The 12,680-nt window shown below is 42.6% G+C and overlaps 2 protein-coding genes across 2 annotated transcripts; one reads left to right on the forward strand and one right to left on the reverse strand.

Annotated features, from left to right (window-relative positions):
- Positions 1-2,013: 2,013 nt before the first annotated feature.
- LOC110047998 (heterogeneous nuclear ribonucleoprotein U-like protein 1) lies at positions 2,014-8,580 on the reverse strand. Its single transcript, XM_089286870.1, has 3 exons — positions 8,215-8,580; positions 6,806-6,916; positions 2,014-5,509 (listed from the first exon to the last, which is right to left on the reverse strand). The coding sequence occupies exons 1-3, from the start codon at positions 8,563-8,565 to the stop codon at positions 3,824-3,826; spliced, it is 2,148 nt and encodes a 715-aa protein (XP_089142996.1). The 5' UTR covers positions 8,566-8,580; the 3' UTR covers positions 2,014-3,823.
- An 18-nt stretch (positions 8,581-8,598) lies between these two features.
- On the forward strand, positions 8,599-12,627 carry LOC110047988 (lymphokine-activated killer T-cell-originated protein kinase-like). Its single transcript, XM_020753743.2, has 2 exons — positions 8,599-9,457; positions 11,082-12,627. The coding sequence occupies exons 1-2, from the start codon at positions 8,707-8,709 to the stop codon at positions 11,339-11,341; spliced, it is 1,011 nt and encodes a 336-aa protein (XP_020609402.2). The 5' UTR covers positions 8,599-8,706; the 3' UTR covers positions 11,342-12,627.
- Positions 12,628-12,680: the final 53 nt, after the last annotated feature.

Genomic DNA, 12,680 nt, shown 5'->3' on the forward strand with positions numbered 1-12,680 from the left:
TGAATAATTTTTTGACGAGTGCCTAATCATTTGCCCAAACTAAACTTGACATATATTGAAAGACCTATCCTATTATAGTTAGAATCTAAAATCTTTTGGAATTCCGAGACATGGCACATGGTCAAAATGACAGTTTTTCTCACCGACTGACGAAGTCATCGTTGGAGAACACTTTGGTTTTGTTTACCGCCAAATAGTTGAATTAATCCAATATTCTTGAGACTTGGCTCTTTTGGACAAGGAACAGTTCTGCATTAAGTTTTTTTGCGCTCAATAGTTGCGAAATGCGAATCGAAAGAAAATGGTGGATTTTCAGCCCAGTTAGCACTCGTTAGATTGATGTCTGGACGTGAAATCGATAATGTCCTTTTTCTCGGAAATACCAAGATATTTGAAGAAAAAATCTCAGTACATAGCGTTTTTACTTTTACTAAGGCCTACTTATATGCGACAGTTGGGCAAATTCGATTTTTCAAGCCTTACCGGCCGAACTATTTTTGACTTTTGTGTACATTTGCTCTTAACTGTTGCTTGGTCACTTTTCAGAATTCCTTTACTTTTCCCTAACTTATGAAAATAAAACTTTCTTGACCAAATAGTTAATACAAAATGTCACAGCTGTTAGCAGCTTCTAGCCGTTCAACTTACAACCGTCCTTTCCACCTGAAAAGTTCTTGTTAAAACGATTTTGAAAACCGTTACATTAAGACTGACACGTTTTCAACAAAAGTTCCTTCGTCATTAAGGAAGAACATCATTGAGATCACAGTGATCCCAAATGTTTCTTCCATCCTTCACAGCCGTGCTAAATTACTTTAATTTCCCCGACTTTTCTTCCAAAATATCAATTTTCCCTGACTCAAAATAAAATTCCCTGACTTTGAATTTTTTTTTTTCCTGACCATTTCCTGACCTGTGGGAACCCTGAATTTTCCTTTATCCTCTCTCAGCCAATCTCGTTCCGAAGGGGCCGCTCTGGAAACGGGACTGGCATATCGTTTAGATACTGCAAAATGAAAAAATAATGAAAAAGCAGATTCAAGAACAGAACTGCCAGCAGAAAAATGTTTCGACCGAGCTTTGTAACCGTCCACAAATGTGACGGTCGAGACCTGGGTTCCACTTCACCAAAAATGGCGGTGGGTCTCCCCTGTGCCGAGAGGTCTCGGGAATAATTTGCACCACTTATTTGGTTCGCTAAACTAGTGTCTCTTCTCACAGCTGTTTCTCCACGAAGTGTCGCATGGTCATACAAAATAATGCCTATTACTAGCTAAAATATACATCCATGGTCAAAGATGTGTTCTTCTGCTTGTTCAAGGGTGTTCATTACATTACTTGAAATAGACTAAAAATGTTAGTGCCTCAACTTCTTGGTTAGTTCTTACGGAAGATAAATAGGGTATGTGCGGCACTCAAGGTAAGGTTTTTCAGTCGTTTTTGTCGTACCATGATAGCCGCTTCGATCTTTCTTAGATAACTCAACTACAAAAGATCGAAGTGACTCCGCTAGCTGAGCAGAATATTTTGATCTGAAATGGGGTATACGCAAGCTTGTTCCCAGGATTTCTCTTCTTTTCCTGCCCCCGGGGCCCGTTTCTCGAAGGTCCCGAAAAGTTTTCGCACCTGGAAAGCCGTAGCAAAATCTCCAACCTTATGATTACAGAGCTGTTTTATTCACCGTATTCTTAATATGAACAGAGGTTCTCTTCACACAAGGAGTTTCACGTGTATACACCTCTCTGTTGTTAGATACAGATTATCTAAAGATGACTTTGTGGGCCCGAAAAGTTTCCGGGGCTTTCGAGAAACGGGCCCCTGGAGCGGGAGAGAGAAGTGAGACCCAGGAACGACGCTGGTCTGTGAGCAGGCTCGTGTGGGGTACCGCGCGCGAGCGATGAAGCGCAAACACGTGTCGGTGAGCGCCGACTTGTTCCCTCGCGTTTGCCTGCTCCCAAGGTAAACGAAATCCACTTCTTTCTTATCATCGCAAAGATTGAACCATCGCTGAACTTTGGCCTCTTACAACCGTTTATTAATATAACTTCTATAGTAAATTAAACGATTGGCGTCTCTTCGACAAATATGTGAAACGCGAAACACTACATGCGATTTGAACGGAGTTGCTCCATTTACAGAAAAAGAGAAAAAAACCCGGAAATTCCGCATGGGATGTTAATGGAAAGTAGCACAACTTATTGCTTTTGTCCAGTACAAAAATTCCGAGAAAACGCTCTGTCATATCAACAGAGGGAAATGGTTATGAAACTCGACAAAGTTGTTTGTTGTATGTTTTCGTTCTCTTTTTTGGCCTTGACCGTGAACAAAACACAATGGTTGTCTACTACTGACTGAGAAACTAACCAATCGAAACGTTTAGGTTTGCTCTTTTGATGTTTGCCGGGCTTCATAACCATTCCCCGCTATTAACTATGGTTCTGTAGCAACGTCGGGCCGTAGTAGTCACGTTCACGTTGGGCCGTTCCGATTAGGAACTCGTGTTGCCCGTTTTGTATCGTTTGCACCAGTTTCGAGCCGTTCGACTTTTACGGCCTTACGCCTCAACCAAAATGGCGAGTTCTTAGGGGAAGTCCGAATGGAACACGATCTTCCTGTACGGAATTTCTCAACCGAAATTTCCGGAATTGTTTTGTTGATGGTAGACAACCTGAAACTAAATGTTGAATGACTCATGAAACAACTGTTCTAACTTACAATGGGTGGGTTCACACTAGAGGCGGTAGACCCGTTCGAGACGGGTTTCCTGTCCCAGCGTAATAACGGGACGGGACTGGTTATTCGCGGGACACGCTACCCCTAACCCTAACCCGTCTGAGCCTGCAATGGGTTTTGGCTTTAACTGAATGAGAAACCGGACGAGGTCCGTCACGAATAAGCACTTGTACGGTTTTCTGGTCAAGTTTCGCAGGGTGGGACTGGAACTAGGACGAGAGCAAAGTACCATGGGATAACAAAACCGCGCCTAAATAGAGGTAAGGTATGGATGAATGAAGAAACAAAATTTTTAGCTTGTGCAGCTTATTGTCGACACTACAGAAAATTAGAGTATACCGCAAAATGCCGCTTGTAAGCCCTCCTCTTGTAAGCTTCCCCCTCCCCTCACAGGCCCGTCTACCTGTAAACCAAAATTTACATCCGGCTATAAGCCCCTCCCCCGGATATAAGCCCCCCTCTAGCTTTCCTTGTTTTGAATTCATTTTAATTACCAGTACCCTGCGAGCAGAGTCTCCTTCGATCGAAGGAGACTCGTTTCGAAACTGTTTTTTTTTTTTTTTTATTCCGGTTATCAGCCCCCTTGGATATAAGCCCCTCCGTTTATAAGCCAATCTAAAAGCCTTTACGAAGTTGTATAAGCCCAGGGCTTGTAAGCGGCAGTTTACAGCATTCACGATGCATGTACTAACACTAATTTAACGTTAAAAGTAGAACAATGACAATAAAAGTAAGCTGGTTAAAAAACGATTTCTAACAATAACAAATAATTAACTACCGAGGAATAATTTAAAAGGTATCACAGATCTAGCGGTACATATGCAACAATTAGAGCATAGATCTCATATTAACCAAACGTGATTGGCAACATTGAGCCATCTACTGGTAAAATCTTCTTACACTAAGAAACGATCCCTCGTCAATTAAGAAAGTATATGTCTACTCCTTTAGCAACTAAGTAACGTCGTAAAAATTATGAATATTTTTGTGGTCGTTGGGTGAGTCATTCAAAGTTAATAGAATCTCCTGGTACGGCCTCTTTCCACGACGAAAAGCCCTCTTTGCACGGTGATTACAAATAATATCACGTCTAATACCTATACTGCTCACTTCTCCCACCCTGTGGTGCTTGCTCCCTCTGTACTCCCCCTGGGTAATAATCGTGTTCTCGTGGGTACGAGCGTGAGGTACTTTGGCTGTCGTAGGATTGCCCATACTGCTGACCATAGGCGGGCGCAGCTTGACTGTATCTACCTTCCCCGCTACCTGGTGGTTGGTGATGGGAAGAGTCAAAGGAATGCCCGTTATTGCGGCCGTGGCTCTCTTGGTGTCTGTAAGAAGGTCCATAGTCATCGTACCTCTTTGGAGGCCCTGAACCATACGCCCCATATGGCTCGCTTCCTCTTTCATGTCCCTGATGAGGTCGAAGATCATTGTACCTCATTGGAGGCCCTGAATCATAAGTCCCATATGCCTTGTCTGGTCTTCCGTATCCTTGAGAAGGTCCATAATCATTGTGCCCTCTCTGTGGCCCTGTATCGTATGTCCCATAGGGCTCACCTTGTTGTCTCTGTCCCTGAGATTGTCCATAGTCATTAAATGACCTAACTGGGGCCCCGTGGGCTCCTAGCGGAGGTCCTCGAAAGGGTACATTATTTGATGCGCCACGAGCCCCTCTTGCAGGATAGTTCCCTTGGAATCCGCCATGATGGTCACTGTGGCCGGGATGCTGACCTCGAGGGCCACCCTGCAAAGACATGGAAGGGCCTCCTGGATGGTCAATTCGGGGTCTCTTATCGACGAAAGAATGGCTCCCACTTGATCCTGATTCCTCAGACGGTTTTCGTTTCTTCTCGTTTTCCTTATACTCTTTTCCTGCCCGTTGAAACTCGGCCACAAGGCGCTCAGAAGTGGCTTTGTCTTCTTCAATGAACCACACATCATCAAAAATCTCGCCGACTTCCGGCAAAACAAAATTCGCTTTCATCTCAAGCACTGCAGACTCTGGCACAATCTTCCCCTCTTCTTTTTCCCTCTTTGCAGTGCGCTCTTTCAACACCTCATCCGTGGTCACAACCACTGCAGCAATCCGTCGGTAGCCACGGAAGTTGCTCATCTTTCTCCTTCGAGCACTGAAGTACACATTGGTCTGGTCAAGGATATAGTTACGATTCTTCCTCTCTGCAATTTTGAACATCTTGTTCAAGGTATCAGTTGCTTGCTTGATGAGGGCGTCCCAGCGGCCATGGTAGTTTCGTTTCCGCATCAAACCCATCACTTTCATCTTGTCCATGATCGTATTTGTTCCCAGAATGCAGTACTTCTTCTCTGGATGGTCGTTGGCGTATTTCGTCGCCCAAACGGTCTTACCAGCTCCTGGTAGCCCCACCATCATGATAATCTCACATTCCTGTCTGGAGGCTGGCCCAACTGACCCTCGTTCTAAATTCTGAGGTGGCACCCTCGAAATCAAGCTAAAACCCTGGAGAGGTGGTGAGTAGGGCTCATGCTGGCCAAAGTTGATTGCAAGGCTCATGTTCTTGACAGTAACATGAGGAAAGAAAGTCTGTCCATTTGATTCTGCACCAAGACGAAAAGCCACGCCCAGGTACCTTCCATTTTTGGTAAAAAGAACAACCCTTGGATTAGCGTCCAGGTCTATACAGCAACAAATAATGTCGCCAGTAGAATAAGGTTCGCCATAATCAAAAAACTTGTTGTTCACAGAAACTTTCCCTGTACCACCATAACCATATGACAAGGTGTCTTCCCCTACCTACAAATTAATTAAAAGAGATTTCAGTTGTTGCACTAATCAGGCAGAAATTCTATGTCATCCCAGAAAAAATATAAAAGATTTTAAAAAAGAATGTACATGTATGCAGTCGAACCACTATTGCAGCCACCCTTGGAGAAGTGGGGGAGGCGCGGTGGCCTCATGGTTAGTGCGCTCGTCTCCGGATTGAGCAGTCCGGGTTTGAACCCTGGCCGGGGACATTGTGTTGTGTTCTTGGGCAAGACACTTTACTCTCACAGTGCCTCTCTCCACCCAGGTGAATAAATGGGTACTGGCAAACTTAATGCTGGGGGTAACCCTGCAATGGACTAGCATCCCATCCAGGGGGGAGTAGAAATACTCCTAGTCACTTCATGCCACAGAAACCGGGATAAGCTCCGGCCTGATGGGCCACTTGGCTCGCATGCAGACTTTCCCTTTACCTTGGAGAAGTGGAAGGTGGCTGCTTAAGAGAGATTGGCCAGTTAATAGAGGGTGGTGTACCCTGAACATATTTTTACCATCAAGAAAACTGCTGAAGTAAACATGGAATCACATCAACACAATTATATCAAACGTGTGTTTCAGTGTTTTACCAGGCATCCCTTTCCATTTAGGACTGTTATCTGTCATGGCCTTTTCCAAAACGAAGTCAAACTACATATATCAATTTTGGGTGGCTGTTTAATAGGGGTAGAGGCAATAGGAAAATCCTCATCAGGACGACCAAAAGGTGGCTGGTAAATAAAGGTTTTACATGTATTTACAGTATTTTACTGACAGTGAGGCGTGGTGGCCTCATGGTTAGTGCGCTCGTCTCGGGATCAAGCGGTCCGGGTTCGAGCCCTGGCCGGGGACATTGTGTTGTGTTCTTGGGCAAGACACTTTACTCCACTCCACCGCCTCCTCTCTCCACCCAGGTGTATAAATGGGTACCGGCGAACTTAATGCTGGGGGTAACCCTGCGATGGACTAGCATCCCATCCAGGGGGGAGTAGAAATACTCCTAATCGCTTCATGCTACAGAAACCAGGATAAGCTCCGGCCTGATGGGCCACTTGGCTCGTATGCAGACTTTACCTACTGACAGTGATTTAGCCACTTTGATAACTGGCCACTTATTAAGGGGTGCCCACTTAGCAGGTGGCGTATTAATAGTAAGAGGTTCGACAGTAGTTATTTAAAGTTGGTCTCTTCCAGCATGCTTATGAGAGGTAGCTGTATTGGGAGGTTTAACTTTGTGCTCTTATGGGTGGTACAGCTTGAAGGATCCAAGAGCAACTAAGCTTCACTAACCTGAAGGTTTGCTCTGTCCACAGACCAGCCTACCCTCACAACATGAGGATTAGTTTCTGTTTCTGGCATTGTTACTGGCAGTTTTTCCAGTATACGAACTTCAAAGCAGACCTGTAGATGGCACAAAAGTATTTGTATGTTAGAGCTTTCATGACACTACTAAAGTATCCAAGATTGTAACTGGTAAGTGAAAGTGACTTGGTCTTTTCACATAAATCATATTTTTGGGCAAGGTTTACTACTGGAGTTCTACGCTAATTACAGTATGGTTTCAACAGATGTGTCAGATGTAGTAATCTGGTGTCATAGCAGCGAGTAAAATTGCATGGACAGTAGTATTTATGTCAGAACAGATGCCCCCACGTTACATCTGGGCTATAATTATTAACCTAGCCTGAGGTCAAAATGGCAGGATATTGGCCAAGTTCTTTTTTGCATGTTAAATTTATAGACCGAGATTAAGTCAAGGTCCATAAACACGCAAACAAGGATGAGACAAGTGTCAAGCAATCTTGACTGAACAAGTTTTGGTCAAAAAGCATTTTGATATTGTACAGCTGTATATTAAAGAACACCAAAAAGAATTTTTTCTTGAAGGATGAAGTGCATAATCCAGAGCGGACAAAGTACAAATGTAGTAGGATCTTGCCTGTTCGGGTAGCCAATCACAACTCAGGATTTGATTCATCTCACCAGCTCATGGAGCTAGTAATATAACATATAGATTAAGTCAAGCTATTAAAAGCAGAGCTCCTGGACCGGATTGTTGAAAGCCCAGTTAAACCAACCCAGTTAACCCAGGATATGCAAGAATTAGGATTTGAGGTTTGCAACTTTGCAGTAAGGTTTTCTGTATATTGTTTTGCCTTCTGTTTTGAGTTTGAATAATCTCAGAGTACACAAAACAACAGTAGTGAAAAACATTTGTCTACAAGAAAATTTACACTCTGGTTAGCTTTTAATCCTGATTTTTAATCAATCATCAATTAACAAATTGATGTCAGTGTCTCATGTGTCTGCACTGTTATTGATCATTAATTTCATCATGGCATTGTCAAAGTGGCTGCGGATCCAAGAGGCGATAGCCGAGTGGATCCACAGACCACTTTGACAATGTCATAATGAAATTCATTAACAACAACAGGACAGATGCATGAAAAGGAGATGTCAACTTATTCTTTTCTACAATAACAAATTGTCAAATTGTCCGCTCTCGCTCGTCTCGTCAACTTTGCAGAAATTATAAATTCATGTGTCTGTCCGCTTATTGACAATGAAAATTAGCCAATGAACTCGCGAGAATTTCTGCAGCCATTGTAACATTTCCAATCGATCATCGATCGATTTCACCGATTTCTTGACAGGCACCCACATACATCTAGATGTACCAACGTTTTATTGCATCTTACCTTGCCAGTTCGAATACCGTGAGTTGCCCTCGCTCCAGCCCACATATATTCAAACCCATCCTTGTGCAAACTCGATCCTGTTATACCGTCAGGCTCAATAACAAAATTCAGATCACTGTTGTAGTCGTCCAAAACAATGCGAGGTTGAGAACCATACGAACTAGGTGCAGCGGAATCGGTGTTGTAGCCCGCGTATTGTCCATGATACTGGCTATACGATTCGTACTGGCCGTAGTTTTGATTGTATTCTTGTCGATACATTGCAAGCAAAAGCTGAGACGTAGAAAACCTGTATACGACTACCGCTACATTCGAGATCCAAGATGGCGGCCCCACGTAAAATAATCCCATGACGCATTGAGAGCATTGACCAATAAAAACGCGGAATATTTGAAATTTGACAACAAACGACACAAACGAACAGACAGAAGCGTTTGATTGTCAAATTATATATTCGAGCTGTGTTTGAGCATTTTGCAGCCTTTCTAAAGCATGGGCGAGTTTTCTACCCCCGTTAGCCAAAGAAGTGGAAGCCGATTGTGCGACGAAGGCGGAATATCACCGTACAATGCGTCGCCGTTTATGATCCCTCCATCTCCCTTCATGACAAGACTTGGTTGTGGTACAGGAGTTTCCGTTTACCGATTTAACCGAGAGACCAACGAAAACGACTTGAGATCTCCTTGGGCCGTGAAAAAGGTGAACAAGAAGGCACGATCGGGAATAAGCGAGAGACTGGCTTTGGAAGCCAGCATTTTAAAACAGCTCCAACACCCCAACATTGTCGGCTTTCGCGCCATTTCTGGCACTGTGGATGGCGAACTTTGCCTTGCGATGGAAGACTGTCAGAAAGCTCTGGAAGACATCATCGAAGAGAAAGCATTTCTGGAGGAAGATTTTACTCATGAAGAAGTCCTGAAAGTCTCTTGGGCCATTGCGAACGCTCTAAATTACCTACACAACGAAAAAAAGATCCTTCATGGCGACATAAAGAGTGGAAATGTTCTTATCCGAGGCAACTTCGACGCTGTGAAACTTTGTGATTTTGGTGTAGCGATCAGACTAAAAGATGACCTGAGTGGGTTGAAAAATCCAGGAGATAGATACATCGGTACAGAGCCATGGAAGTGCAAAGAAGCTTTAAAAGGCGATGTTATCACAGACAAAGCAGATATCTTCGCTTATGGACTTCTGATCTGGGAGATGCTCGCTTTGAATGTGCCGCACGTTGATCTACTGGCAGGTAAAACCTCTATCAATTTCCTGTCACTTTGAAATAGAGTAGGTCTTAAATTTAGTGGTGGGTAAAACCTATAGGTCAGTTGAATGAAATTTCCCCTACCTACATGTAACTCCCTCCCCTGCCCCCCCCCCCCCCTTTCCTCCCTTCCTCAACCAGCCCCCTCTCCTCATCACTCCAGCACCCCTTCCTTACGATGGTGATCCCCATCCAATAGTTGGAAATAGTTATTATCATAAGCAGTTATAGAGAGACATGATTCCATATAGACATTTACTGTACAAAAGTGGAAGCATGCACATGTATTCCAACCTGTGAACTCGTCCAGATACACCAAATTTCCCAGTCTCCCATATGAATCCCTAATCTCCCTGATACAACAAGTACACATGTAGGAAAATGTATAAACTTTGGCTGAGTTTCATAGAACTTCAGGGGTGGATACCAGGATTTTTCTTAGGAGGGGATGCACCAATAAGGAATCAGGACTGTCATTAAGGGCTGTAACCCGTGACACCTGTTGTGCCTGACTATGCTTGATTTCCCCTTGATACTACGGGTGAAATTGCCTGTTGTTGATAGAATTCACCCACAAAGTAACAAGTTTGCTGCAGGTGTGGACAACCAGTGTGCTGGTGACTCAAAACTTAATGACAGCCCTGGTGCTGGGGTGGAGTAGAGTGATGGTGAGTGGGTGGCAATACAATCTCCTAGCCTGCAAGCAGGCTCACCTTTGAGTCACACAGGCGAGTGGCGAAGAGCAAAGCGATCTGGCAGGAAGGAGTCTGATGAATTCCACTCGATTTCACGTGCGCGGCTACGCCACATGCACTTGTACTCCAATGTGAGCCTGCTTGCAGGCTAGCAATCTCCCAAATGTGTTTGTTTTAATTTGTTTTTCAGGTTGAAAATACCTTTGACATATATGTACTTCTCCAGTCCAATATTGTTGTTTTCTGCACTGTTACTCATCCCAATAGCAGATTCGCACATTGTTGTCATTTGACTACAAATATAAGAATTCCTTTCAGTTTTTCTTTATCATTTAAATTTTAAATTCCCAGTGGTACAAATAATTTTTGTCCTAATTAATGTTAGGAAACAGAAACGGTAAAGGATTCTAGTAGTTGTAGTCAGATTGTACCATCGTGCAAATCCTATTAAATTTTATGCGTTATTCCAGCAATCTGATTGAGGAGCAATGACTAAGCACCAAACCTCTTACGTGTAAATTTACCCAAAGCATTGTTGACATCAGGGCTATCATGGGTCGCAGTCTGTAACACTTGTTACAGCTGAGTATGCTTGATGGGCCCTTGATGTTAGTGGTGAACTTGTCTGTACAGCTGTCATTGAAATAATTCACTCACAAAGAAACAGGTTTGCAATAGGTGTGAAGATCAAGGCAACAGGTGGTTCAAACCTTAATAGCAACCCTGAAACATTTGGTAATATGATATCCCTAGTTTTCAAATGTATAACTTATTCTTGTTGCTTTTCAAGGAGTTATTACATGATTGTCAATCTTAGGAGAAGCATGTGCATTCATAGGCTCCCATGACTTAGGAGATCTTAGGACTTAAAATGTTTCAGCAAAATTAGCAAACATCTTTTTCTGACTTTTCAGACAGTGACTCAGAAGGTAACACAGGACTGACCAGTGACGACGAGGAAGATGATGGTGACTGTGACACAGAGGAGTATTTGGCAGCATTGGGCACGCGACCACCTTTACCAGCTAAATTTCAGACAGCAGATTCCATGATGAGTCCTGTGATTCAGCTGTTTTGCTGCTGTACCTCTGAAGACCCAAGAGAAAGGCCAAGTGCTAAAGACATAGTTGTTGCTCTTCAGCCTGAGATCATAGCCAAAAATGTCCAGATTTAAGGGTACAATATGCTAGAAGAGTTTGGTACCTGAATGTATAGAAGCTATTGCTAACAGTGAATAGACTTGATTTGCCTGAAAATTTTTACATAGTTTAGGGATGGACTGATACTGTTTTAAACAGATTAATACAATACCAAATACGACACTGAATATTTTCTTCAACATCAATTTGGATATCGATATTGTGATGTCATTGAGTTACCTGGGATGTCACTTGATATGTTTGTTGAAATACAGGGTTGTCTCGCGCTATTAGTGTTGATTGTTGTTCGGTACTCTATAGCTGCACCAACAACACAAACAAACAAGTCCAAGAGTTCAATTTATTAACTGAGAAATGTCTAAAAACTGCTTTACACCTTTTTTCCTCACATTTTCTGCTCAATATAACACATTCATCAATGTCAGGTAACAAAACATTCCTTCCAAATTTCAACTGCACACAACAGTACTACTCTTTTGTTGCTGACCAGAGTAATGAGCAGCCTCTGTAGGAGACATTTAGTACATGCAGTATCAAAAGGCATTTCATTTGATGCCTCTTGCTGGCATTGAGATTTTCTGACCTGACCTTAATATGGGGGCTATCAAATATTTGGTGTTTGTATTGACCCGTCCTCAACATAATTCTTTTGTTAGCCTAAAATTCAGCTGTAGTCGCCAGCCAGTAGAGGCGACTAAGTTTAATCTATAGCTATCACAGACTTTACCTCAACTCACAGGAATCTAGGTTGCAAGTCACAACCCTCCAGCTACTTAAATGCTCGATGGGTTGGTCTAAGAATGATTTTTGAAAAGACTGCACAACAAGCCCAAACATCATAAAATTCACCTGTACAAGAGGCTATAAAGTTATTGGCACTAGCAGATTTATGACAAGTATCGTTGAAGTATTTTCATGAAATGACCTTCACTTTCCATTTTGAGACTGAATTATATTAGACAACAAGAAAATGCTTCTACATGTACATGTAAATCACAAAATATATCAGGGATTTTGTAAAAACAATCCTATGGTAACAGTATGTAGCGCTAAGTTTTCATGCCATACAATTGTGCGTTACATGATATCGGATGAATTATTGTTAGAAGCAATTATATTTATTTTAGATAATATTACATTGTCAGCATTATAATGCACTGAATAGACATTTTGTACTAGAGTTGAAAACATAGTAAATAATTAAATACTATTCATGTATTTAAATTAAGAAAACCTGTAGTACCACGAATTACATGTAAGTTGCACGTTTTACACAATAAAATGCAAGTAGAATCGGAAATCATTTGATGTTTTTCTTTTGCGGATTAGCAAAAAAACAATAGCGCTGGTGAT

Source organism: Orbicella faveolata, unplaced genomic scaffold (assembly GCF_042242905.1).
Source record: "Orbicella faveolata isolate gen_17 unplaced genomic scaffold, um_ofav_v1 contig_14, whole genome shotgun sequence".
Taxonomy (NCBI): Eukaryota; Metazoa; Cnidaria; class Anthozoa; order Scleractinia; family Merulinidae; genus Orbicella; species Orbicella faveolata.